Source organism: Amblyomma mixtum, chromosome 3, assembly GCF_055824585.1.
Source record: "Amblyomma mixtum isolate Tamu chromosome 3, ASM5582458v1, whole genome shotgun sequence".
Lineage (NCBI taxonomy): Eukaryota > Metazoa > Arthropoda > Arachnida > Ixodida > Ixodidae > Amblyomma > Amblyomma mixtum.
In genome coordinates this window covers 60899727-60927314 of record NC_143014.1, presented here as the reverse complement: position 1 = coordinate 60927314, position 27588 = coordinate 60899727, and the positions used below count along the sequence as shown (strand labels likewise).

The window sequence follows — 27588 nt, the reverse complement described above, 5'->3', positions numbered from 1 at the left end:
ACAATGGGCTAAACACAAACATTTCGTTACCACAAGCCTTCATATGTGGGCAGCACTTGCTGCAAAGCACACAAGCCGAGTCACCTATCACAGCCACTTCACCAGAAGTACTGGGCAGCAGCTATGAAAATGCCAGCTTCTAGCCTCTTATGATTCAGCAGTGTAGCCTGCAAAGGCAAGCAATACGACATGCATGCGAGCAATAAAAATGTGCATGTGTGAGCGCTGGTCTGAATGCCAAAGAGCCAGCATTAGGTGGTACGGTGATGCATTTTGGCATGTGCTACTATGGTTTGCAAAATATTTTTTCTTACAATATATGTTAGCAACTTTATCTTCTGCATTTGGTGCTCCTAGGTGTTGAGATGGTTGTTATGTGGCATACTGTTTAAATGGTTTGCTAATTTTTTTTTTACCTTCTGTATATTTTTTATGCAGCCTTTCCCGCAGTTCGCGATTTCAAACCAATACATCTCCCCCCCACCCCACTTCTGTAATGTCTTCGGGTCCTTAAGGAAACAATAAATTAAATAAAGAAAAATGCAGGCTAGTTCAGAGCAACAGTGTATTGAAATATTGTGTGAAAATGGGTCGTAAGAGTTCATCAGATTGTTTACCAAGTGAGCCAGACTCCATGAGTGGAATGATCACTGGAGATGAATTCCAGGTAGGAACCTACCTGTACAGATTCCTACCCAAGACTTGTGCGAATAAATTGTTAATGAAATCAATGCTGTTGCTTGTGACTCTTGCAAAACCTTTCACAAGAAATTCATATCAAAGTGGCAAACCTCCGCTGCGGTGGCTCAGTGGGTTCGATCACGGGTTCGATCCCGGCTGCGGCGGCTGAATTTCTACGGAGGCGAAATTCTAGAGGCCCGTGTACTGTGCGATGTCAGTGCACGTTAACTCTTTCCCTACCATGCCTATTGAGCATCGTTAGCCCGCTAACGATGGTTTCATGCCTCGATTTCAGAACCTTCTGCATTGATATTGACCACGCTGGAGATATAGCTTGTAGGCAAGGAACCAAAGTTTTGTTTCCAATGTAGTTTTCTTTTGTCCCGCGAGGGGGCACTTTATAACACGCTGTGAAGAAATGAAGACGCGGACCTGCGCTCATTGCCCGCCAAGTTGCCCGCAGATTACGCCTTCGCCGCTCGACTTCGGAGCCTTCCGCGTTGCTTACAGGCACGATGCGCAGATGGCTTGTAGCGGGAGGACTGAAGTTTTGTTTCCGATGAAGCTTTTTTTTGCCCCGACAAAACGCCATTTTTTGAATGGGCTCCGAAGATGCGGTACCATCAAAGTTGCTTGGCAGCCTCCACATGTGCCACGCGCTCTAAAACGCAGCAAATTTCAGGACTCCGTTTCGTCTGCGAGTGATTTAATCGACGACCTGTGCAACAACGAGCCTGAAAATGTTACGAGGTGCTGAAGATGATTCAGTTTTCAGATCAGTGCCGATGGAAACCAGCCTGCAACACAGGCGGCCACGCTCCGATGCACAACTATAGGGTTTCCAGTTATTGTTTTGTAGCATGAATACTATCCAAGATAGAAATGATTTTTTTTTTTGTAGATAGTGGCCAATGGAGTAACAAACATTTTGCATATTTCAGAAAATTTTTAACATTCTTTTCTTTTTAAATACAAGCGTCTTTGAAAGTTCGTTTTTAGCAAATAAAATTTTTTGTTGCAACATGCAATTTGTTGTTGAAACTTATATGAATAGAAAGCACCTTTATTCAGCTCCGTTTTTGGGTATTGCAATAAATATTGAATGCAATAGTTTTTACAGGAAAAAAATGTACTGAAACCTTCAGAAAATGGCCATTTTCCCCATGGTATGGAAAGAGTTTAAGAACCCCAGGGGGTCCAAACTTCCGGAGCCCCTCACTACGGCGTCGCTCATAGCCTGAGTCACTTTGGGACGTTAAACCTCAATAAATCAAATCAAATCAAAGTGGCAAACAATAGATGGAGGTTTACTAGGAAGTTTTGGATCATTTGAGGAAGGAAGAGAGTTATGCATATGCTTGGTGAAACCACCATTTCGTGGATCCTTCATCATGATAATGCAGAAATTTGCACTTCAATGACAAAGAGTTTTTGCCTGGAAGGTCAGTCTCATTGGTTTCAAATACATCCTAAAGGCCAGAGTGGGCTCCATGAAATTTCAGTCCTGAAGCTGAGGACGTTTGAAAGGGCACCGTTTCAACATTGTGGCCAATAGACAAGAGCCATGACACAGTTCCTGAACACAGTCACAGTTGAAAATTTTCAGCAAGGCTACATAGAATGAAGAAAACACTCAAAACAGTGTGTGCATTCTCAAGTATCAAACCTCGAGAAACATAACATCAAACTGCAAATTCTTTTCAAAATAACAGTTCTTAAAATAAAATTCTCATCACTTACTAGGCACACCTCTTACATTTGAAACACAGCTCCAGCACACAAGGTACAATGACAACAATCCAAAAATTGAATATCACTTACACAGTGAATGACAGCTTGTTTGTCAAATGTTCGCCCAACTGCTGTCCAGAGTGCTGACACAATAGCTGCAGCCAGTATGCTACTGGTTCCTAAGCCTGTAGTAACCAAGCAATAAAGTTCCAGCAATAATCAAGTGCACTTCCAAGTGTATACAAGAGAGAAAAGACTGCCCTGACCTGACCCTTGAGGCAATTTGGACCAGCTCTGTAGTTCAATGCCACCACTGTGTCGTGCTAGAAGTTGCTCTGACAACTTATTTTTGCTGTCAATCTCCACCACTCCAGAGCCAATCAGACATGCCTTTAGGAGAGCACCTGCCAGTTTGAAACAAAGAAGAAATGGTCACGTCTCACAACAAGAAGCATTTTGAGCCGCGATCAAAGATTAGCAAAAACTGTGGCCTATTTTAACCCTTTAACTCCCAGGACTGAGCTTTGCTTTCACTGCCAAAGGCCAGGTAGGCTCATCTACCAGTTTCGCTTTCGGTTCTTAATACTATAAGGCAAAAATCATAGAAAAATGGTTTTTTAGTCTTTGGCATGCATCCGGCTTGGCGACGGATATCGAAAAATGGTAGCATGCCTGAATAATGCCAGTGATGGCAAAGTTACTCGAAAACAAGCTGTTTCTTGCAGCAGTTCAGACAGTGGTGATATTGAGGTCATTGAATTTTGTCTTTGAGAGCGAGTCTACCATAGCTGTTGAATCAGAAACACACTCTGCCGATGAAGACAATGGCGATGATGATGACACACTAAGGTAGTTCTTGCGTATTGCGAAACCTTGTCTGTGCTAGCACGGACAACGTCTAGGCACTCGAAGTTTTGTTACAGTGTGTGTCTCGAAAAAATATGCACATTTCAGAACTTGTGATCTATTACCTGCAACCTGCACTGAGGGAAAGCTCCTCTAAAACATCTTTCTCTTTAAAATGTTCTTGTGTTAATAGCAATCAGGAAGCAATCAGACAATTATTTTCAGCATCATAATGACACGAGAAATATGAGCAAATAAAAAAATCTGAAATTAAGTACATTTTTTCCAAAACAAAATGGAGGGTCAAAGCTTTTTTTGGAATAATACCTGTACTTGTACACAAACCCGCAGTCAAAATTATGTGGGGCACAAAATCAACACTGAATCACTAAAATTCTTACATTGTATCGTCAATTCCTTGGTAAGGCTCTCAGTTAACCACTACATCAACTTTGCACCATTATCATCTACAAGAAGTCATCACGAGCTAAATTTAATACCGTATTTTGCACGTACTAATTTGTTCAAATTCAGTTTTTTTCCCCGTTCAATAGAAGCCTGGAATTCTCTACCTGGATCCATTCGTTCATCTCCAGTTCAAAGTTTTATAACTGCCATGGAAGACACATAATAGCTGAATATTCCTACCGTGCCATTAACAGTTCCTTTTTTGTTTGTTACTTTTTGTGTGTTTTGAACTTTATTGTGCTCACTTTGTACATTTTGTTGTATTTTGTTACCTTTAGTATTTTGCTTTGTTTTCCCCACTCCTGCCATAGCGCATATATTGCGCTGCAGTATGTACAAATAAATAAATAAATAAATAAATAAATAAAAAGCTCAATTTCAATGCTGCCTTTCTAAGCAGCCTGGAACAGGCATGTGCAGTCTAAGCCTCAGTGAGCAAACTGCACTGTTCACCCTAAAAATTCCAAGTGATGCGCTGAAGTTGTGAGGAAACTTAGTTTTCTTCCAAACCCATATTCTATAAGTTGACTATAGGGGTACACATGCACACAATACATGGATGCCACAAATCTTGCCTTATATTTCCTCATCAGACCCCGCATACATTATAATGCCCATTTGTCTTTTACGGTGTTCTTAAAATTGCATCACTACCGCAGCCTAAGGGCCATTGGAAGTCAGAGGGCGCTCACTATGCTCCCATGTAGTCAGCTTTGCAACAAGTGTGTCACAATAGGGGTTCTCTCAGCAGTGTTCAGAGTTGGCTGATTTGACTAAATTAGATTTCTGTCCCCAGCAGCCAAACAGCTCCCAAGTCGCTCGTGCTTTCTCATGAGATTTCTTCAATTTTTATTTAAATACGCATTTTGCCGTGCATGCATGTAACTAAATATATGCAATAAAAAACTGCTGCATTTTTATTTATGTCCAGAGGCCCACGGCAGAGAGCATGAAGAAGAACCGCTGGACCAGTGGCTGCAAACTTTTGTGTGCACATTCATGGGGCCACCATTTAGGGAATATTATTTCCCACAGAAGAATTATGTTTTTTTCAGTGATATATGTGGCACCCCTGTGCGGTCAAAAGTCATGTATCTTTTATTTTAGCTGGTTTACTAGTAAAACTAGTTATTACTGCACAATTTGTCATGTGTAGAGCAATGGTTGCAATATAAAAGCTACAACCATAAAAAAATTGTGCGAGTGAAGACGATAAGTGATCGAACCATAGAATAAAAACCGAAGTACTCGCAGTTTATAACTAAAAACTAAGGTCATATCAAAAAACAGAGTTTATTTGTAAAAACACTCAAACAACAGTCTCAAGTGACCTATATCTAGTGCCCCAGCCACTTAATCATGGCCACATAAACTCCACAGAACTAGAGCATGAAGAGGAATTATAATCTCAGACATACTAACTTTGTTGTGCACCATTTTGCAGCGCAACTGCATGTAGCGAGAGAAACCTGCAGACAGTGATGATGCCTGATGAATTTTTATGTGCCATAGGAACAGAGCAGGCTACGAGACATGCCTTAATAAAAAGCTCCAAATTAACTTCAACCATGTGGACTCCTAACATGCCACCAAATATCAGAAAACAACAGTTTTTACATTTCACATCTGTCAAGCACAGCCGCTGCAACTGGGGTCAGCAGCCGAATGCCACCGCCACTGAGACACAGCACCGGGGGTAAGAGAAATCTGCAGACATCATTCAGATGTCACTTAATGTAGCTGTCCAATACACTAAGATGGATCGAAAAACAAAGCAAGATTTTTTCGTGCTTACAAGAACGATTCTGAATTGTCAATAAAAACAGCACCCTCAATGCCACTACATCCCATTTGACATGAAGAGAGGTGCACTATACAGCAACTTTCGAGGCATCAAATTTGAACATTATATATATGCGAGAACATGCAGGCACAAATTTTGGACCATCAAAGACTTCCCTTCTCTTTAGCCAAGCACTACACTGAATGTTGCATTGTATCAACCCTTTATTGTCCAAACAATGAAAAAATCAAAGAAAAAAATCATCTCCAGATTATGCTACTAGCTAATGCACCCACATTCAAAAGCCAATATCAAAAACCTGTTGGTGCCCCTAAAATTTGAAAAATCAGTATGTCACCAATAAGCACGAATCAGCATTTGCTCCATTTTGTGCAGTTAGTCTGAGTTGTGTGAAAGAGCGATTCAAAGGCCTTGAAACAACTCAAAGGCCCAGGGACAGTAGATGATTTTTCATCCCACAAACATCTTCCTATTTTTTCCATGGAAGTTAGATTGGAAAGCGCTGTCTACTGAGAACATGTTGACATTAAACTTTGTATGTAAACTTCCTTATGTAATGAGTATACAGCATGCAAGCAGTACGTTGCAAATTTTCAATACTGGGCATCAAAGGTTCAAGATGAAAGCATGGCTAAAGGAGGTTCAGAATATGTTCCTGGAATTGCAGAAGAGATGACGAAACAACATTGAAGTGTATGTTGCGAGTAATCTCCCTGAAGCTCACGTGACGGCTCATATTCAACACTGTCCAAACCAGCCATGCTGAAAACTGGCCTCACGTGCAGCTGTAAAATGTTGCATGAAATCAGTTAAAGAAAATTTAAATGTGATATTAAAGAAACTTAACAACTGAAAATATAGCCATTTTGTAGAACTAAAAGAGAAACTGAAGCAAAGCTTGTTGAATTAAATGTCAGTTGGATTTAGCAGCAAAAGCTAGCGCAAAGGTGACTCCACAGCTTAAATATAAAAAAAAATTTTCCATTTGTGCCAGCAAAAATCGCTGCTCAAGTATAGATGCCTCATTAAGACTTTACAGGACAAAAGGAATGGTATTCAAAATGGGCAGCGTCAAGCAAAAACACACAAAAAATGAAGTGGCATATTTTCGCAATTTGGTTTTGCATATGACACTGACACTGACGGATATAAAACATGACTGACGAACAAAAAAAAAAATGTGTTTAGCACTGTCGACTCCTCCAAGTTGTCACCACGGTTGGACACCGAAAATTGTGCATTGTGCAACAAGATTGCAGGACCACAAATCAAAGGCTATGGTGGCCATTACTCGGAGCCATAGGGTTTCTCAAAATTGCCTGCCATGCTACCACCGTCTGACCTCTCCTCCTTTTCCTCTCATTAAAATTCCTTTCTCTCTCTCTCCTAGAGGGAAAAGACGCACTGCAATTGTTCATCCACCATGGGCAAGCGGAGGAATGCTGTGAAATGCACATTTTGTATTTGGTTTGGCTAGTAGTGTTCAGTAGAAAATGTGGACTCGGCCATAACAATACTTCTTTCAAGATGAACCTTCAAGATATGCTGCAATAGTTTTCATACGAGCTTTATACCAAATATTCACTTACATTACATTTATGAAAGTTAAAATCTACCACTCAAAAAAATTTAATCTGCATACAGCAGAGAGCATTGTGGCACAGCCATGATTCCACAACGAAATTCACATTCTTTGCTTAACACTACCCAACCCAAATATGAAGTGTGCACTTCTTGGAATTTCGGTGGTGGATGAGGTATGCTCACATAGACTATGGTGTTTCCTTTTCCTCCAGGTAATACTGAGAAACTCTATACTCTGAACAGCTTCATCTACTCAATCTAATCCGTCAGCAGATACAGCCATGACAACCACTGATACATGCCCTTCCTGAAATTTTTGCAATTTCATTAGGCAGCGGAGTGCAACAGTGCCATTTAGCACGTAATTTAATAAACATCTCAAAAGTGGCAAATAAGCCAACAATGCAACCATTTAGCAGACTTACCTCTAGCACCAGGTTGACTGTAATCCGAAAGGTCTTCTACGCTAGTTATTTCCATCTTCTCTGGAGCAAGGTCGTGCAGCAGTGTGATGACAATGTGTGGTCTATTGGTCAGCAAAGAAAGCCACACTATAGTAAATCATTCCTGACATCACCCTGAAAAGGTGTGGTTGGTTTCAAAGGGTCCTACATACTCATGCAGTCTTCGTGCCTTGGCTCCAATTGGTTTCTGTCAAGCAATGACAAGATGCATTAAATGTGTGCGCAGCATTTCATGTATCATAGTTAATGTGGACTACGAATGACATTACAGCGAGAAGTAGTGGGGAGGAAGTGATATTTTGGTAAGCCTAGATTTCCTCAGTGTGTACAAGGCCATCTTTCCTCACATGAAATGTGGCCACAAACTGAAGCCAGCTCAATACAGATGCCTTAATGCTGGTTGCGGCAGTACAGCAGCAAAATAAACAAGGAAGTGAACGTGAATCACTAACCAAGTCTGTCTGCAAAGTGTGCGAGCAGATTCATCCAAAACCTGTGTCCCAGCTTGCTTCTCATTTGGCCGTCTGCTAGAGGAGACCATAGTGCACTGTCATGTTTGCCTCCGCAATCAGCAACTGAACAATGTGTAAGGCAGTTCCAGTGTCGCGTTCACAATGATGGAACAATCTGATCAGAGTTTCCATTTCTAGCTTGGACACATTCATTTTTAGAAACTCTTCAAGCAATTCTGGAGCCTGGACTCATTCATTCGAAATACAGAAAAATTCTTGTCACACGAACTTCAGGAACGCGAAGTGATGTCAATGCGAATGCGCAAATTAATTCCCTCAAACTTGCTAAATGCGAAGCTCACAGCGCATGCCACATTACTGAATGACAACTGCTGATCAAGCAGATGGAAATGATTCATGCACAGCGGTTACCTCTAGCAGACAGCCAAATGATACGCAAGCCAATCAGGCCACAGGTTTTGAAAGTGTTAAACCTGGCCAGATACTTTCCGCAAAGACATAGTATTACTTTAACCAGGTTCCAAGATATGAGCAGTTTAGAAAAAATTAAATTCTATGTGTACATTAAACTGTCAGCAGCTCACCTGGCCATCAATCAGAACAGCGATATTGATCACAGAGCCTCCAAGCTCATAACAGATGGGTGGTGTGTCTGTCCAACCACCAAATAAATCCATTCTTGCCGGGCATTCGGCCACAGCCCAAACTTCAAAAGGAGGCAGCTGGGAAGCTGGAGCTGTTACGATGTACTGCAAACCAAGAACAACAAGTCAGGTTGAAAGGAAAACACAAAAAGACGTGCCATTAGCAGTAACATTGCACCTAATGGAATGATACAATAAAGCAAGAAAAGTATCAGATTTAAAGGACCAGATTAAGGTGATTCAGTTGTGTAACCCAATTATACATGGGTTGCCATTATACATGGGTTACACAACTGAATCACCACCTCAAGCACAAGCCAAGCTTTTACACACACAAGGCTAGTTGCGACCTCAGTCAAGTACAATGAGCTTGACGGCTATTTCATCATCATCATCAGCCACACTATGCCCACTGCAGGGCAAAGGCCTCCCCCATGTTTCTCCGATTAACCCTGTCTGTTGCCAGTTGCAGCCATCGTATCCCCGTAAACTTCTTAATCTCATCCACCAACCTTACCTTCTGCCGCCCCTGCCACGCTTGCCTTCTCTTGGAATCCACTCCGTTACTCTTAAGGACCAGCGGTTATCTTACCTTCGCATTACACGCCTTGCGCAAGCCCATTTCTTCCTCTTGATTTCGACAAGGATATCATTACCCCGCATTTGTTCCCTCACCCACTCTGCCTGCTTTCGGTCTCTTAACGTTACATCTATCATTTTTCTTTCCATAGCTCGCTATCTATATAGATCAAAAACCAACATATGTATATGTCTTCTGCTCAGCTCACCTTCTCTGCAGTGTGCACAGCTTTCCATATAAGCACCTGGAGAGCACCTTCATAATGCCTAGCAGCCCTCATCATGCGATCTGGACGGTCCATCCATTTGAGACGTTCTTGCTTCAATGCCAGAGCACCTTCCTGTATTTTCCCTTCCTGTGACATGAAAATGGTAATTGCTCTATACAAGTCTGTTAAATGTAATGCACAGAGCCTCAAGTAATGCTTACAGTCTTAACTTCAAACAACAGCATTTGACAACGCATTTTCCAAAGCATACAGAGCAGCAAATTACTCTGAAAGCCGACTCAGAGTATGCAGACATCTTTCATACTGAGCAAACTATGGCAAAAAGGCTTAACCCATCACTACAGATCAGAAAACCACTCAATCAAACATACATAATGAACTTTTTGTTAACCCTTTGATACCCAGAGTCACGAATTCAAGACGTACTGCTCGCACGCCGTGCACTCATTGCTACATGAAGCTTGCATACAAGGTTTGATGTCAACATGTTCTCAGTAGCCAGTGCTTTCTGATCAGCATGTTTGGCATTAAATGTGAGGAAGCTGTGTGAAGGAAAAAGGGGAAATGAATCTGCGACTTCCAGCCACCGTTCAACTCCTTGTCCCTCATTTTCTGACAAGTAATGCGGGAAAAATAGAAACACATTTCTTACTACTGTTCCTGGGCCTTTGGGTTGGTTCGAGGCCTTTGAGCTAGTCTTTCACACAACCTGGACTAGTTGTGCATGAGGGACCAAATGCCCATAGTCACTAATTAGCGACATACCGATTTCTCAAATTTCAGTGGCAGCAACAAATTTCTTATACTGATTTTTGAATGTGGGTGTATTAGCTAGCATAATGTGGAGGTAATGATTTTTTTTTCTTTGATTCCTCCATAATCAGGGCATTAAAGGATTACCAACATGAGGTCATATGTTTCTACTCTAAAATTATGAAATATAAAGTTTCCCTTTATAGGATTTTTGAAACTCTATATAACCTGTACTTCCAAATACCGAGTGTCAAAGTTATGACTTAAGGGGGGGGCACGGCTTATTAAAAAAATTATGAAAATTATGAATTATGAAAAATTATGAAAATTATGAATTATGAAAAATGAACAAAAAATTTCCCTTTTCAAAAGTCGAAATATCTATTCATAAGGGTCGTTTTTTATGCTGTCACGAAGTTTCTCTGCTAAAATCTACTGGGCAGCACTAAAAAAAAAATTGTTTTACCAATCACAGTGGTGTGTGCCCTATGTTTTGAAAAGGTAAAAAAATGGGCATTTGTTTCTAAACTTGGCATCTTTGCGGTTCCGCAACCTCGGTGGAAAGCTTGTTTCCTCGCTTTCAAATGTGCCATCCCAGCTTGACTCCACCTCCAGGATCAATGATACAAAACGCAAAAGTTGATTTCAAGCTCACGCCATATGACTGCTTATGCATCAGCATAAGCAGTCATGGTTGCCCCTAGCAACCAGCGGATTCTACAAGAGAGCCCATGAAGTGGCATCTGCTCTTGTGCTCTATGCTTACTCGATTGCTTCAAATTATACTGTGCGTTTTGGCAGAGCCATAAAATAGAGGAGGTGCTGGTTTTGGGTTTGACTTCTGCAATCATAGAGCGATGCTACTATAAGAAGTTCAAAACAGCACATTTTTACGGCAGCCAGAAGGGAAAGTCGCCAACGGCCAAGAATGGTAAGGAGACTTCTCTGCAGGCAGCTGTGAGTGAAGTTATCAAGGAAGGCGTCATGGACGGGCATAAAAGCTCTTCAGGCTCTGCTCGCAGCGCATGTGCAGGAAGTGGCTTGCTTGTTGGATGCCACGGATGGGCAGCTCAGTTCTTTGTGCGCTGTTGCTAGCATGAAACAGCCGACTACAACCAGCTGAAAAGCAAGCCATGCGCGGAAAGGGGCAGCCAAGAAACACAGCATTCCAAAGGACGCCAAGGACTACAACCATGGTGCTTTCAGAAGCAAATGTGGTGGTCAACTTTGAATGGCTTTTTCTTAATATTGTTCTTCTCGCATGTTGCTAATTTTGTGCAGCCGATTTCTCTGCGACTGTTTCGTTTATTTTGGCCTGTTTGTTTTGTTGCACTTTTGGAACCAGACTGCAGGTCAAGACATTTTTCGTTTTCCAATTCTATGAATTTTAAATTTCTTGTATAAGATTTTCTTCTAAGTCTAGACATGTCTACGGCAAACTGCATCACAAAAATTCAGAAAAAAAAATCTTTGTTCGTGCAGAAAAAAAAAAAAAATCTAAGTACATTTTGACCTGTAGCATGCCAGCAGAAACGCAACGCATGTTGAACCAGCCTTCTGCCACATTTTTTTAACCCTGAAGGCTTTTCACAAAAATCACGGGAGAAATATATTCAAGAAAAAAATGTTGACGAGATATAACAATAAAATTTTGTCAGAAAAGCGAAAATATTATTTGTAATAAACTCAAAAACTCAGAGAACCAAATGTCACATAACTATGAGAATGAAAGGTGGGTGGGGACCGGGTTTAGTCTTGTAGAATGATCCCTCTTTCACTCTGCAGCCCAAACATGAGCCTAAAGTTAGTCTTAAAGAGCTAATACAAACCAAGTTGATTAATAAAATGATTACTATTCTCTGGCTATTATAATGCCTGCCTTGCTGGCTAAACCTACAGAAAAATAAATGCTATACAGCTTCCATCAACCTTGTACGAACTACTTAGAATAAAAAATTAGATATATCCACACGCTATATGATCTTACAGTTGGTTTTACCGAGGGACGGTGCCAGGACATTCGTGGTAGGGTGGTGCATTGAAGCTGAGGAGAGCGGGGTAATGGGAGGCTTGAAATGTTATGAAGACATTATGCCTATGAGGCATTGCTCTTTATAAAAATAAAATAAATAAACATAACACAGTGGACTGCGACTGAAGGGTTCAATGCGGGCTGCACTACCTTGAAGCATCCTCCTCATCAGGGTCTGAACGAAGTGCTTGGCAGATTTTTCTGTGGCCTGGCAAATTTTTGGGGTGGTGACCACCACCCCTCACCTTCCCGTGGCACCGTCACTGGTTTTGTCCTCTACTACACTTAATGAATTGCTAATATGGTAATAACACAACGACGCTCTCACCATCAGCAGCTCAAAGGCACACATCCAGGTCTTGTTGCCCCCAGGACCACTTCTCAAGCCGCCCGCATTTCCAGCCATTGCCCCCAAGAAGTCAGCAATGCATGAAAATGTTCTGGATGCTATGGCTGGATCTTTGCTAGCCACTTTTCCTTCAGCAACTAAACAAAAACAAACAGCAACCAAAAATTATCTGCAAAAAAATCAGCTGGTTGACAAATGGTTCAATTTGATGTAAGCTGCGATGCAGTGAAGAAGTAAAATCATACGACCAGGACAATAAACACTGACAAAGGAAATAAAATACAGATGATCAAATGTTTACCACAGTGTATACAAGCAATAAAGTTGTGAAGGTAAAATGGGAATTTGGTTTTTATTCAAAATGTCATAAGCAGCTCATACCAGTGAAGAAATTAAACCTATGAGGTAAAGGTGATACCAGAGGTTTAGTAGCCCTGGAATGCTGAAAAAGTGTGCATGCATTAGTGGGGAATGAAAGAGTAAGTGGCTGGGTGAGTAAAGTGTGCTCTAAAAAACCATGAATTTTGCTACAGAAAATGAGTTTTTTTTTCACAGCTTAATTATTCTAGGCAGAAATGTCACAGTGTCCAAATGCCAACTAAACACAGAAATATTTACTCTAGCTTGAAAATGTGAGAATCATTCAGAACCCACATATTAACATGAAGTTAACATTGTCCCACAGCACAACTGAACTTTAACCTCTTCATATATACTACCGAAGCACTTGTGCAAACCACATTTCAGTATTTAATATACAACTCGAACTGCTATGCGAGGTGAAAGACAGAAAGTGCTCCAGCTTAGTCATGGCCAAAACGTTTACAAGCTGGGAAGTCTTGGTACTGTTTTCCTGAGTGCACTATAAAAATGCAGCACAGTAATCAGGTGTAAAGTGTGCCCCTGTATATTATCCAAGCCTTTCATATGTTCTGTTAACTGTTAGCGGTTAACTGTTCTGCCCAAAACAAATGTTCAAAAGACAGGTCAGATGGCACAGGAGCTATAAACCGCATTTACTCGTGCAATGAACCCACTGGCATAATGAACCCACTTGCACAATGAACCGACTCGCATAATGAACCCACTGGCATAATGAACCCATCTCCCACTTTTTCTTTTTTTTTAACCTCATGTAAAAAACGCACACCTGACCTTCAGGGCCGATGTTCAGCATGTTCATATTATCTTGCCGCAATTGGCCAGTGTCGTTGACTATCACAAAATCGTCAGATTGCGGCGTGATACAGCAAACACATTTTGAAGAGAACGATGCTAAACACTGGCGACACGAATGCAGGTGATGTGGGCATGCAACTTGTCAACCCCATACTTTTGTTGATGAGGGAAGAATAGACAAACAAACGGGCAGACAGACAAGCAAGTGGGCAGGCAGATGATATGAAATTTCGATTCTTACAAAAAAAATGCGTAGAAACTTACCCCCCGTGTAATGAACCCTCCCCCAAAAATGATGGAAACTTTTCTGGAAAAAATGTGGGTTCATTACACGAGTAAATATGGTAGTATATAGGTAGCTAGAAACCATACAAAAAAGATTCAAACTTTAGGTCTAGTAAGCCTAGGCAAAGAGAAATCCTAAAAAAAAAAAAAAAAACAGTGCTATGTGCAGATTCATCAGTCCTTAACCTTTTACATTCATTTTTCCAAACGGATGCTCCATTAAAAACCACTGAAACCAACTTGCAGAAGTTGTCCTCCACACTGTGCATGTACTTGACATCAAGCAGTAACATTCAGCCAGGAGGAGCAGGGCAGTGCCTTCAAACTGATTATATTCTGTAACCTACCTTAAGTATTCCAGCTGACCTGCGGTTGTTTCAAACCTCCCCTCCCTCCCTGACCTATTTTTACTAGCAGCTAAAGAAATGGCTGCTTTTTCAATGATACACTTTAGTGCAAGTTATGTATAACAAACTAACCCTGTTCACTGTGAGCCAAGTGTCCAAGTATGAGGGCAAGTTCAGTGTCACATACCCGAATCGAGCACAGCCATCAGGTCTGCCTCACGACCACAGGCGCAGGCTGCATTCATGTAAGGGGTGATCAGGACATCTGATTTCTCCAAAAGCGTCTTCTCAGTGATGTCACTTGCAACACAAAAAAAGATGTTCCTGCAACAGAAGCCAACATCAGGTGAATCAGTTCTGCATTCATCAAAATGCGGGATGCCATTGCTTTTCCCTGCACCTGCCCGAGCAAAAACACATGTAGTAAGTACTATACTGTGTAAATGCAAACACTACATTGCACAAGAAAATATTCAAGTGCACGAAACCACACAGATGAAGCCAAATCTTGTGACCAGGATGAAGTGAGAAAACCAAGAAATAATAATGAAACTAATAACTGATAATGAACAGTCACATGCTTCTTTGTCAAACGTCGTGCTTAAATTTAAATTGCAATATGCATTTGCACACATTAGACAGACCGGTTCTTTTTCTGTGCTACACCGTAAAAATTACAAGGAAAAAGCAACACAGCACTAGATTATTACATTAGTCAACTGGCTACTAAAGAAATCATTAGATATGTTAATACTAGAATTAAAACCCCAAGTGCCATTGCCAAACAATGCAGGCTAAAACTACTGCATCAAAATAAAAGCCACAGTGTCAGCATGAGAACCATGCAACTAATATACCGGACTAAAGACCATGGCACCAATAATTATACGTCACAGATAACATACAGTTCCAATATACATCACAGATAACATACAACATACTTAGAAGGGTCATGGTTCGGGCTAGTGGGTAGTGGGTTGTGTTGTGTCCCTTCAATTTTGTGCGCTATGGATCCTCATATACAACATACAGTATGTTACACAGGTAAGATAACGTACAACATATAGTGTGCTAAGATTTCCTGCAAGCTGCGTGCTTCACATGCTACTGATCATAAATGCAGTGCATTTAGCACAGAGGTTGTAGGCACTGCATCTATCAGAATGCAAGTTCAAGCAAGAACGTACAAACATGCAAAAAAAAACTTTAAAGCTATTTTTTTTTAAATTTCAGTTTGTGTCTCATCTGAGATGTAAAGTTGTTTTTACATGTGCCTCTCCCTTCGCAAGGACACACACTTATCCACCTGTCCACCAACCTCCTTGTTCAAACATCTCTTAAGCCACCGTTAATATCACAGTGAACTCTTGGTAATACCAGGTCACTTAATATGAATTTCTGGTTTATCTGAGCATATGCTTTGAGCCAGTTGACATCAAATGCATTAAAAGAAGCGACACTTAATTTGAACTTTGCATAATTTGAACACATTTTCAGTCTCTTTTGAGCCCAACTCACCAAGAGTCAACTGCACACCTCTTTGAGCCTAATATTCAAATATATCCACCTACCAGCACTTGTGAAATTGCTCCTTCAGGCTCTGGTGCACCAACACATCCACTAAAGAAAGCCTTCTGCGTTTCTTCCACCTACATGAAAACAAAGACTTGGAAAATATTCCCACAAAGCGCTTTACTAGCATAGACACAGCAAAATTCAATGTGGCATAAAACCCTAGTTTTTGATGATAGCAGATTACACTATTAACATTCACAGTATCTGACATTAAGGGGGGTGTTGGTCACAAAACTATTTTTTTTTTTTTCAGTTACAGTGGCATCGTTATCATCATCACCATGAAAGCGTGATTTTTTATGTAAAGTCCAAATATGCAATTAGATTTTGCATAGCTCAACTAGAATGTATTATAAGGTGTTTCATGGTTTTAATTGCGCTCTTCATTACAGGCTGTTAGTAAAAAAATGTTTACAAATTATTAGAAATATTTACAGAATTGCACTACTCAATATGCACTTTGTGTGCTGATGCTGTTTTGCTGATGCTGCTTTGTGTGCTGAGCATTTTTAGAACAGCGATCGTGTGATGTGGAATGTTTTTCAGCCGCACGACTTTCGAAGTATTTTTTTTGGACTTTGGGATTGAAGCTGAGCAAGGATATCTTGCGGAGATATAGCCTAAAGTATATTTAGTATGAAAAACTGCTTCTCCAACAAGCGACTTTCTCGCAATATTTTGTGATTTCAAGATCCACATCCCCTTTAATAAGGGGGTTCAGAAAATAGTACGTATTACACACATACTTTTGTCTAGTGTAATTATGCATTTATACTCTGCCTAGTATTTCCAAAGATTATTTTCACTGCTGTTTCGCTGCTGAAAAGAAAATTCTCAGTAATTTTACAAGCGCATACTGTTCAACTTCCACATAAAACCCTCCAATTAATCCAGTTGGAATGAGTCAAATGAGTGAATGAGTTGCAAATACACAAAAAAAGTGGAATGCATCTCTTCCAAGATTTTCACTCTACTCTCTCAAGCAGGCAGAAAACATGCACGCGACAAAAAAGCTAACATGTTAACATGAAACTCAGCTGTTCTCAGAAAAATAATAGATTTTTTAACTAGAGACAAGCTGTTCCAGACAAACATGTTTTATGAAACAGTGATCTTATGGCACAACATAAGAACACGTGTGAATACCATATTGTAGCACATAGCAGTTTTTAGTGTGCAGTTTGCAGTCAGTGTGACATCATGACTTAAATTGTAGCCATCATGAGCCAAATCTTGCACAGAAATCTATGCCCACCTCAAAAAGACCACTAAAAAATAATAATAAAAGGAAATAAAGGAAGCATGCCGCACTCATCCACGTGCTCTTGACACTGGGTTGTGCCAACAAGGTACAATGCATCTCGAAAGCTCTCCTGGCCCCATGTGAACAACTTTGCAGTCATTAGGCAATCCTGCTGCTGTCCCAGCTGCAAAAGTTTAGAACTCTGTTGACAGCCATGCAACAAGAGTAAAATTCTCAAAGTGTGAGTTATGATCATAACTCATTACTCAACGAATTGCATGCACCTATCCGAACAAGCTTAGACAAACGTTAAAGGGACCAACAACTGACCAAAACGTGTAACGAGAGAGATTACGATGGCAATTAAACTATCTTGCTTTATACTGCAAAAACTGAGCATTATAATACTGAAGAAAAGAGGATTTATCATTTTAATTTGCCGCTGAACATTGCACAAAACAAGCTGAAGCGCTATCCTACGGTTAAAGCATCATTGGTGAAATCCACTTCGTGACCATATCTTAGTTAAATGATATTACTGTAAGTTGTTATGTGTGCATTAGTTTTTCTTTCAGAAATGTTTGTCATATTTTATTAAGGTTGACGTAATCCCCTTCATGCCCTTTGGTGAAAAGTAACGCTCCGTTTGCATCGCACATGAAATGCTTTGAATTTTTGTAGTAGATGGCACCACAGTATATTTTGCATTTCTTGGCTAAAACTGTCGTCGTGGTGTATGTCACTGTGCTGCAACAGCTTTGGTTATGGAAACACAAATGGTCACTTCACTACAATAAAACTACGTCAGTACTGTCTAGCAGCTGGAAATAGATTAGTTTTCAGCTCATCGCTTCCTTTAGTATCACCCTATTTCTGCACAAATCCAATCTTTTGCATAAGTTAAAGAAAAAATACAGGCTCTTTCACGAATGCACGCCAACAGGGCTCGATGTTGAGCCCCATGTGTTAGGATGCCTGTGTGTCGTCACTTTTGCTGGCATGCGATCGCTACAGTGCTCGCCGGTCAAGGTTTCCAGTATCGGGATACATAAAAGCGGGTACATCCACTGCTTTTAAAATTTTCAGTAAGAACCTTCTGCAGTGTTTCTAATGAAACCGTTGCGGAGCCGGACTCTTTGGGCACCAAGTTTCCTGTTGCACACAAAAAAATTGGGTTCTTAAAATTCAGTTGTAGATTTCTTTAAAAAATGAGTAAACAAATCCAAAAACAAGCACATTTTACACAGTGCAAATCTACATTTTTCCAGTTCGCCCCATGACATGCCAATCACATTAGTATTCATTACTTCTGTTTTGTTCTCTTCAATTTGCTTCATTCACTGTTCATTTGGTTCTCCCACATTCTTTTGAGAAGAGAACTTGTGCCACTATTTCAAACCTACTTCAGACACCTCTGGCCGAAGTCTATCCGGCTTTCTTTTTCTGTTGATTGCTTTCTACATTTTGTACTGCAAATAAACTGGTAGCGCGACAATGTTTGAGATTTTAACCCAACCTGAGTTGTCGATGTTGGCCATAAGACATCTTTGGTCACAGAAGCAAGAGCACAGAATTCTTGGAGAGTGCGCTTGCATATACGAAACTCTTCTTCCGGAAAAGGAACCTAAAAGTTAACAAAAGTTCCAATGTATGTCTTCAAACAAGACAACTAAATGATAAATAAGGACACTGCTATGCAGAAGTTATGACTGAAAAAAAAAAAGAAGAAAAAGGAAAAGCAGAAAAAAAAATCAGATTCATGGGCCGAAGCTGCTGCATATATTCAAAGCTTATAAATCTGCACAAGACACATTTTCATTTTTCAAATTTATTTTTCTCGCACAATAAAGCTGCAGTATGTAAAGGATTCATGGCAAGCATAGTGTTTTTGTTAGCATTCTCAGCATTCCAAACTGGGCAGGCCACGGTTCAAACTTACAGATTAACTTAAGATGCAGGAGTGAGAAGATAAAAAGTGCCGAGTTCAGTAATCAGACCAACAGCCAAAAAGTGAGACAATGTCTTAAGTATTCACAAAATGTACACATTTTGTTTCAAGAGTCATACACTAATAGGTAAAAGGTGACGCACTGATGATTAAAAAGTTGGACTTAACCTCAAAGTATAACGGCTGTTCTTTACCATTTACCATTTAAGGTACTAAAATGTGTCAAGGATCCCCATGCCCCTGCAACATTCACTCACACTTCCTACAAAACAGCAACATACAACACTAATGACAGGCCTCACTGCTGGGCCCCACTGATTCCTTTTCAAACATATAAAATAAAAGTATTCACGTGTGCTCATTATCATGCAATCATGAAGTGTGGTATGGTATGTCCCAAAGCTGCACGTGGGCTGCGACAAATGCTGTAGTGGAGAGCTCCAAATTAATTTCAACCACCTGCTGGGTTTCTTTAATATGCATTCCACCACACACAAGCATTTTTGCATTTTGCCTCAATCGAAATGTGGCTGCCACAGCGGGATTCAATCCTGCAACACTGAACTCAGCAGCCAAATGGCACAGCCACCAAGCCATTGCCTCAGGTGTGTCATTTACAGTGTCAAGATCAAGCTACAGATTTCCCAGCTCTCCGTCACAAAATCTGTCCCTCAAATCACCTAAAGAAAAAAAAAACCATGAACAATAAAGCCATGCTGTTTTACCCCGAGGTGGTCATCCATTCCAAATGCGATGACGACGGGTGCTGTGTCAAAATTCTCCAAATGGATTTCATACTGAAGTACACAAGTATTTGCCGGAATTACCAAGGCCTGAAAGTCAGAAAAAAAAGGCTTTATCAAGTCTGCCATGTGTTTTCCAATGTAAAAGAGGAGCTGAACAGACTAGTTGAACCGACAATGTAAAAGAGGAGCTGAACCGAAGAAGCGTCAACACTACGAGTTTTCCGAGCAGGCAGCTAAGGAAAGCTACAATCATTAATACCAAAGCATTCACAGAGAACTACTTTTGAAGATATCTGTTAAGAAAAAAGGTGAAAACTGAACAGTGCCCACACAAAAAAAAAAGTAGATAAGCAGTTACTCACAGCAATCGCATGTTTAGTAAGCACCTGATCGTCTTCTAGTCTTTAACGTTTCAAAGCATTTTACTTGGTTACGCTGTTTAACATTGCGAAACTCGCTAGTAAAGAACACAAAATTACTTTGAGGAGCAAGGAAAAAAAAAATTCGCCGACTAATGGTGAACTCCAATCACAGACTTGAGGGCTTTCACATGGACTTTTTCTGATCGCTTTGATGCAAGGCTATCCCGGTGACAGAATGGGATCGTGAGTCACGTGGTCCAATTGGCACATTAGGAGCAGTTGTCAAACCAGGGCTGCTCTATAAAGCAGCTCGGACTGGTCTGCCAAAATCAGTGGGTTTGACTGAAACTCTTTGTGACGTATTTACTCTAATGGTGCGCTCCCTGCTTGTACTTCCCTGTCACTTCATTCTGTAGTGGACAACGTGCATGGGAGATCACAAGGAATGCCAGATGCTTTCTATGTTAGTCACAAATGCACCTAGTAGTTTGGTCTGGCTGGAATGAAGGTGCTCCAAATGCGTATTTGTGGTAAGTGATCACCACCAGATTGAAGCCTCTGTCACAGAGCAGATGGACCACTATAGATATGTGATTTGAATTCGCCAAAGTCAGTGCCTGCCTTGTTCTTACCTCATCTTTCATGTTTACTGTCAACCCATTTATGTAGCAATTGTTGCCAATAACAACTTCAGAGGCTTCCAGTCGGCAGTCCTTTAATAACGAGTTGCTTCCAATACAACAATTTTCACACCTTATGAAAGTATTCATAAGGATGGAACACTTCCCAATTCTTTTGATGCTGACCTGTGCAGAATTAAGGAACGATACATGTTTTTAAATAACAGGGCCATTTATACTACAGTTCAAGGAAGAAAACTGACAAAAGGATGTCACTGCTTAGGCTAACAACACACGTGTAATTAAAGAGAAGAAAAAAATTATAAATGACAACAGCAGCACATAAAGTATGGCAACTAGATGAAAGTACTAAAATTATATGCAGTCAGGCTAGCACTGAGTACATTACCATGCATTTGGGGAGAACTCCTGCTGTATTCAACTTTAATGTCATGTAACAGTGCATAACATATGAACACACAGGCAAAGACAAAGAAATCATGGGCCTGTGGGCCTGCATATTTTTGTCTCTCGCAATGATTTAAGTCATGGAACAACGCCAATTTGCCCAAATAACTTTACTTCCAGCTTTAGATACTGTGAGCCAAACTATTAAACATAATGGCTAACTGTGTGAGAACGTAACAGTATTCAAGAGCAATTCTTCTAACCAACACAATGAGTGAAACAGCCATCACAAGTGTTCCAAATATGCAGCTATGACTGTTAGCTACATACGTGTTTAAAGGGACACTGAGGAGAAATTGAAGTTGGCTTGTATCGACAGAATACCAGCTCCTGATTACAAAAACGCCACTCATACTGACAACAAAGCTCTTGTAACGTAGAAAAGAGCAAGAACCAAAATACAGGTATCGCCGCCACAGGCCAAACTCGCAAGTACAAGCGTGATGAGATCATAGAACAAAACAGTGTTGCTAGAACGAATGGTTCTAGCAACACCAGGAACCGAGAAACCATGCATCACTGAGGCGCAGCCAATGCATGCGCAAATCTCCTTGACGTCGCCAGATGGCGCCACGTGCCCGGCTGCTACGCGCGCTCCTGAAGCATCGGGACAAATCAGCGCCTGTTTTCCGGCGGTAGGCGGGCTCCCGGTATTCCGCTAGCGGTAACAAGGTACACGGTATGCTAAAGGTGTCTATTTGCGAGAACTTCGTTGACGACTTTGAGAACGAGATCCATCGTAACGCTGGCAAAACGCCAGTGCAAACGTAATCGAAGCGACTGTAGCGACGGCCGCAATAGCCGATAGATGCCTTCAACGTGCGGCCGGCGGTAGCTTTCTTTTCGGCTGCTGCTAGGCCGCACTGCTGGCAGCCAGAAATCACGGAGTCTGCGTTACGTCATGTGCACGTCATGTTTCACGTCTCTTAGTCCTCTGTCGTCATAGACGAATCCCAAGTTTGAATCAGAGCGGCGGGAAAAACTTTTTCAACTTCGAATCCAAATTTCTTAGAAATAAATGCATCTTTCGCTGCCGGCCAAGTGGCAACAAAGCCATGACATGCCGAACTATCGGATTTTACTATAAAAAAAATATTAATAGTGCTCTCCTCAGTGTCCCTTTAAAGCACTGATTTGGTTGGTTTGGTTTTATGGGGCTTAATATCCAAAAGAGACACAGGTTACGAGGGATGCTGTAGTGAAGGGCTCTGGATAATTTCGACCACCTGGGGTTCTTCAACTCGCACTGACATCGTTAAGTGCACAGTCCTTTAGCATTTCGCCTCCCTTTAAAAGTGACTGCTTCCGTCAGTCCGTCTGTCAACAAAAGCATGTGGTCAGCTGCATTCATGTCATCCATGTTTAGCACTGTTTGTTTTGAAAGGTGGTCACGGTGTGATCCGACGATTTTGTAATAGTCGACAGCACCGGCCAACTGCGGTGAGAAAGAGAACATGCTGAATAATGGCCCTGCAGGTCAGGTGCACATTTCTTACGAGAGGTCGAAATAACTCGCAGTACAGTTACGAGTGTTTAATGCGAATGTTTAAGCATTCGCTGCAATGTGAGAGTGGTTAGGCATTTTTCACTTCCGATTTTGAGCTTGCCAAATTGCATGGGTATCTGAAGGTCCTGCTTCTTCCATAACATTTCAGTATAAAAGAGGATGTTTTACAGTATTTTGGTTTAAACTGCTGAGCTCCTCTCCAATGCTCGAGTGCTTGTCAGCCTTCTAAGCATACACATGGTGCAGCTGAGCGTGCAGCATTGCGCCGAGCAAGCCACTGCCGCCGGCACTTCCGCTAGGGGTGCACAGTGTCTTGGTCCTCACCAAGTTTGTCCAGAGTTCTACCACCACAGGAGCTCTTGTCAAAAAATAAAACACGCTGTGATGTTATCAGCACGCAGCATCTTGGCGCACTGCCAAGGTCTGCGCTGTGGACGGCGCGAAAATGAGGTTAGGAAAAGCAAACGCTTTAAACAAACAAACAAAATTAGTAAATTGTTAGACAAAAGTGGGGTGTGGGTTTATTATGCGATGAAATAAATTAAATAAAATTAAACAGAAAATTACAAGTACAATAAAAGTTAATTCTGCTGATTCAAATATAAAAGGCTGCATATAAGAAATTAATAAAAAATCAGGTTTGACAAAATTTTACATTTTGTTCAGCAGAGTCCCGAACCAGCAATCTTGTGAAAATTCAAAAATTATGCTTACAATTTACTGTGCACTATGATTTTTTTTCATGTATGACAACAGTGTTTCTTGCAAAACTAGAGTTCCTTCCTTTATGTTTCCATAACTGCTTGTCAAATGCAAAATTTTCATAAAAAATCAGGAATTGTCAAAAGAGAGCTGTGACTGTCCTAATCTTTAACACTCATCAGTAAAAATTTCAGGTAACTACAAAGTTCAGTATCAGGCTTCCCTTGATCTTCCCGGCTTCCCGTATCTTACTGAATAGCTAAAGGCTAAAGCCACTGTAACCCCAACAGCGCAGGGTCAAAGCACTAATTGTCCCAGATAAAGCGGATGCACTCTTGCTACCTCACCAAAAGGAACAGACACCACTTAACTTACATCCAAAGCAGCATGGTGCAACATTTCACTGCCTGCACGGTTAATGAGCAGCTCAGAGTGCTGACGCCCGGTGGTGTCATTGGACAGGTATCGATGACTTGGCTTGCCCCCTAGAATGTCTGAAGTGACAAGAAAATGTAAAATTTTGAAAACAGAAGAGCAAAGACTGCTTGAATGAAAATAGACTACCATTAAAGGAAGAGACACAGTGACAAACATATTATGCTGCATTTAATGGTGCACAAGCAACTGCAGTCTGATACAACTCAAGGACGAAGCGGCAAATGCCTCTCAAAGGAGGCCCTCCAGCCACTGGCTTCGACCGATTTTTATGACCCCGCGGTTAAACCGATTTTGCTGCAGTTATTTCCCATTCATCTGCCACCCTCTAAGACGGCCAAAAGGGATCAGTCAAGGGGGAGAGAGGAAAATCAGTCAACAAGGCGAATCAGGCGACGCCATTGGCTGGATAGGCTCCTTTGAGAGGCATTTGCCACTTCGTTCTCGAGTTGTATCTGACTACAGTTAATAGTATCCTAGTAGAAATCAATAAAGAAATGGACTCTGGCAGGATATAATGCGGAGGGCTGATAACTGATGGCCTGTTAGGATAGCAGAATGAACTCAAAGGGAAGAGAAGTGCAGCTGGGGGCGCTGGAAACTCGGATGGGGAGACAAGATTGAGAAATTTGCTGGGGCAGGGAGGCCATGACTGGTGTACGACAGAGCTACTAAATGGCGGTTAATGGAAGAAGTTTTTGCCCTTGAGTGCATGTCCCTACAATGCACATCCCTGCATGCTGTCACAGAAGGAGCAGGGCATGAGGCTGCACTGCATCTTACAAGCCAGACCTCATGCCATCAGAATTGTTCTCTGTTTCGCAAGATGAAAGAAGATTTGAAGATTATGCACTTCGTGATCGATGAAGAGGTCTGCAATGCAGTGTCCCCAGTGTCATCAGCTCGTAGCTTCTTACTGCAGTAGCATGCAGAGACCACACTACTTGTAGCAGAAATGCATTGCTGTTCATGAGGGCTATGTCAAAAAATGTGGCTTGGACGTTCAGACTTTCAAGTGAGTGCACCACTTTTTATTTAATGATTTCATAAGAAAGTTACAGCCAAGGCGATAAAACTTACTGCAGACTCCTCGTACATAACTAAATTCCAGAGCCCAAAAACTCATGCGCACAGCATTTCTGCATGGGTTTCTACACTTCAGCTAAAGGATACAGAATTACAAAAAAAAACAAAACAGCTTGCATAGCATTAAGGATGAAACGAAAAATAGGCCAGAACTGCTACATTAGACCAATGGTCAACAAGCTGCAGGCATAAAACCCTCAAGGAAAAAAAATGCACGAATTTAGACTAGAAAATGTAGTGCAAGAGGCAGGCAAGAGCATAAAAACTGTAGTAAATAAACAGTAAGCAAACAATACTAGCAATAGCAAACAGTAGCAGTAAAAACGCTATTTTACATGCAGCACAACCATGAATGTCAAGGTGCCTCTGGCTAGATTCTCAGTGCAGTCACCTAAAATTCAACAATAATAATTTTATGCTGGTCTCTATGTTCCAAACCAACAATTCTTTCTATAACAGAAGTTACAATAAGCTTACAACTAATTAGAAGCAAATTACTTTCTTTAATACTCCCCAAACGCTTGTAGAGAAGCAATTTATTGTTCTGAGTACTTCCAACCTTACTCCTCGTAACTGAAATTCTAAGTTCAGGCCCAGTAGCACATCACCCCAGGCTCTGCTGTTTTTGTATCACGGCAGAAAACTTGACCAACACATTATTTATCTTTTTAGTGCCCAGTGCGAGCAAGGAACAAAAAATGACTTACAAGCATTCATAGAGTAGGGTGAAAGTTCATTCCAGATGAGATTTCGAGCCCTTTGGGCCAGTGCTGTCTTTTCAAGACAAAACTTTTTATCATACCAGCGTCCACACTGGCCACTCAGAAAGGAGTCTCGTGAGACATCTGCTGCCATGGCAACCAGCAGATCAAAAAACAGTGACATCTAAAAGACAGAATACAGTGTAATCAGTTTAGGATGAGCTGTAATGTGACAAAGTTTTCACATGTAACAAACAATTCTTAAAACTTCTTCACAGTGATTACCATTAAATCAAGCTTGTGAACCCATAAAGTTTCCTTTGATATGAAATCGCAAGTGGCCAGAATCTACTCCAACAATGAAGCCAAGAAGTTTGTCAACAAGTACTCTTTCATGGTGAGTGCTGAAAATTGTATGTCATGCTCTCATGCTGAGAAAGTTAATCAATGGTGGCTTTGCTCAGCTGCCGAGAAAAGTGCTTTGCTACCGCCTGTAAAATGGTAAAAACAAAATCTGTATGGACAACATCAATAGCACGGGAATGTATAAATGAAAACTAGAGGGAGTTATGATTCAATAATCACCACCACTTTTTAAATTTGCTGGCTCATTTTCAATGCCCAAAAAATTCAGAGAAAGCATTCTCACTAAGGCATGAAAAAAGAAAAAAGAAAGCTGGCAACCTCTTTACTACACAATTATACTAAAATAAGCTATGAATGAAAGCAAACAAACAACTATGACAATAACAACCTTTGTATCTCACCGTTTTGAATTTACACCAGTTAAATTACATTCGATACTAGACTACTATTATGCATCTTTACCAGGTGCAAGTGACATAAGCCTGCATGATATAATAGACCGAGCATGTAATCACAGTTTTTATCAAACACTTCCAAAGCAGGCTACTGCTGCTGGCAAATTACGATGTTCACATGGCAAGGTCTGCCAAATGGTGTGGCACAGCCCAGTTAACCCGTTTTCTACCTCATGACAAGGCGCTGCACTAGAGAGGTGCACGACAGCGCATGTTAATTTGCAACACCCAGCATCCACATCAAGAAGGGCATGCATGACATTGACAGTTTTGGTACTTCCTCATCTAAGGTATGCATCTCACAGTGCAAACTTGAGCAAGTAAATTAGCATGAGGAATTCTAGATAGCTTTTTCAATGGCTGTTACTGGCCTTGTCTGAGCTGCAGCACAGATTCTCTTCTTTGCAGCCTGCTTGGTCCTTATGACCTTTAGGTGGTGCACATTCGAATTGCAATACGGAGTTTAAACAAGACTCAATTTCGTTGATGATGCTTTTGCCATTAAAATAAGAAAATACAAAAAAAATGGAATGCTTCAGTCTTTTGACATGTAGGTGTATGCTCATGTTCACAATAGCCCTAGCAGTGTGAACAATAAAACAGCACCCAATAATATTTCACCTGACAGAATTTTCTACGCCAGTAACTGACCAGGTCAAAAAGTAGAAGTTGTTTCTAGGTAAGGAAAGGCTAATCAATGAGGAGACTGTGCCCATGGACTTGACACTTAACCTTTGGCTAAATAATAAGAAACACATTGTCTGTGTTGTCACAAAAGTTAATTTTGTTCAGGATATTGTACTCCACAAAAACTGCCAACAAAAGATTAAAAGGATGGTTACCACTGGCTAACATGAGATTCAGCAACAGCTGTTAAGGTATTTGTACTGTATGATATGTTGTGGTAGAGAGTATGAGAGCGACC

At 41.0% G+C, this 27588-nt stretch overlaps 1 protein-coding gene across 3 annotated transcripts in view; it reads right to left on the bottom strand.

The window, feature by feature from the left end:
* The window catches only part of LOC149350371 (L-fucose kinase-like), a 56040-nt gene that overhangs the window by 15383 nt on the left and 13069 nt on the right, over nt 1-27588 (bottom strand). The window contains exons 9-24 of one of the 3 annotated variants that reach the window (XR_016290358.1): nt 25849-26026; nt 23996-24114; nt 20956-21129; nt 19941-20048; nt 18784-18891; nt 17336-17451; nt 16021-16098; nt 14637-14773; nt 12618-12775; nt 9484-9630; nt 8636-8800; nt 7731-7765; nt 7540-7640; nt 5149-5195; nt 2679-2816; nt 2503-2597 (exon numbers count right to left, since the gene is read on the bottom strand). Coding sequence is in view for 2 of the 3 variants with exons in the window: in XM_089579382.1 (XP_089435508.1) it covers nt 2503-2597; nt 2679-2816; nt 7540-7640; nt 7731-7765; nt 8636-8800; nt 9484-9630; nt 12618-12775; nt 14637-14773; nt 16021-16098; nt 17336-17451; nt 18784-18891; nt 19941-20048; nt 20956-21129; nt 23996-24114; nt 25849-26026 (1857 nt within the window). In the remaining variant the exon portion in view is untranslated. Of the gene's footprint in view, nt 1-2502; nt 2598-2678; nt 2817-5148; nt 5196-7539; nt 7641-7730; nt 7766-8635; nt 8801-9483; nt 9631-12617; nt 12776-14636; nt 14774-16020; nt 16099-17335; nt 17452-18783; nt 18892-19940; nt 20049-20955; nt 21130-23995; nt 24115-25848; nt 26027-27588 lie in introns of those variants that run through there. The other 2 variants (XM_089579382.1, XM_089579383.1) reach the window with 2 other exon arrangements.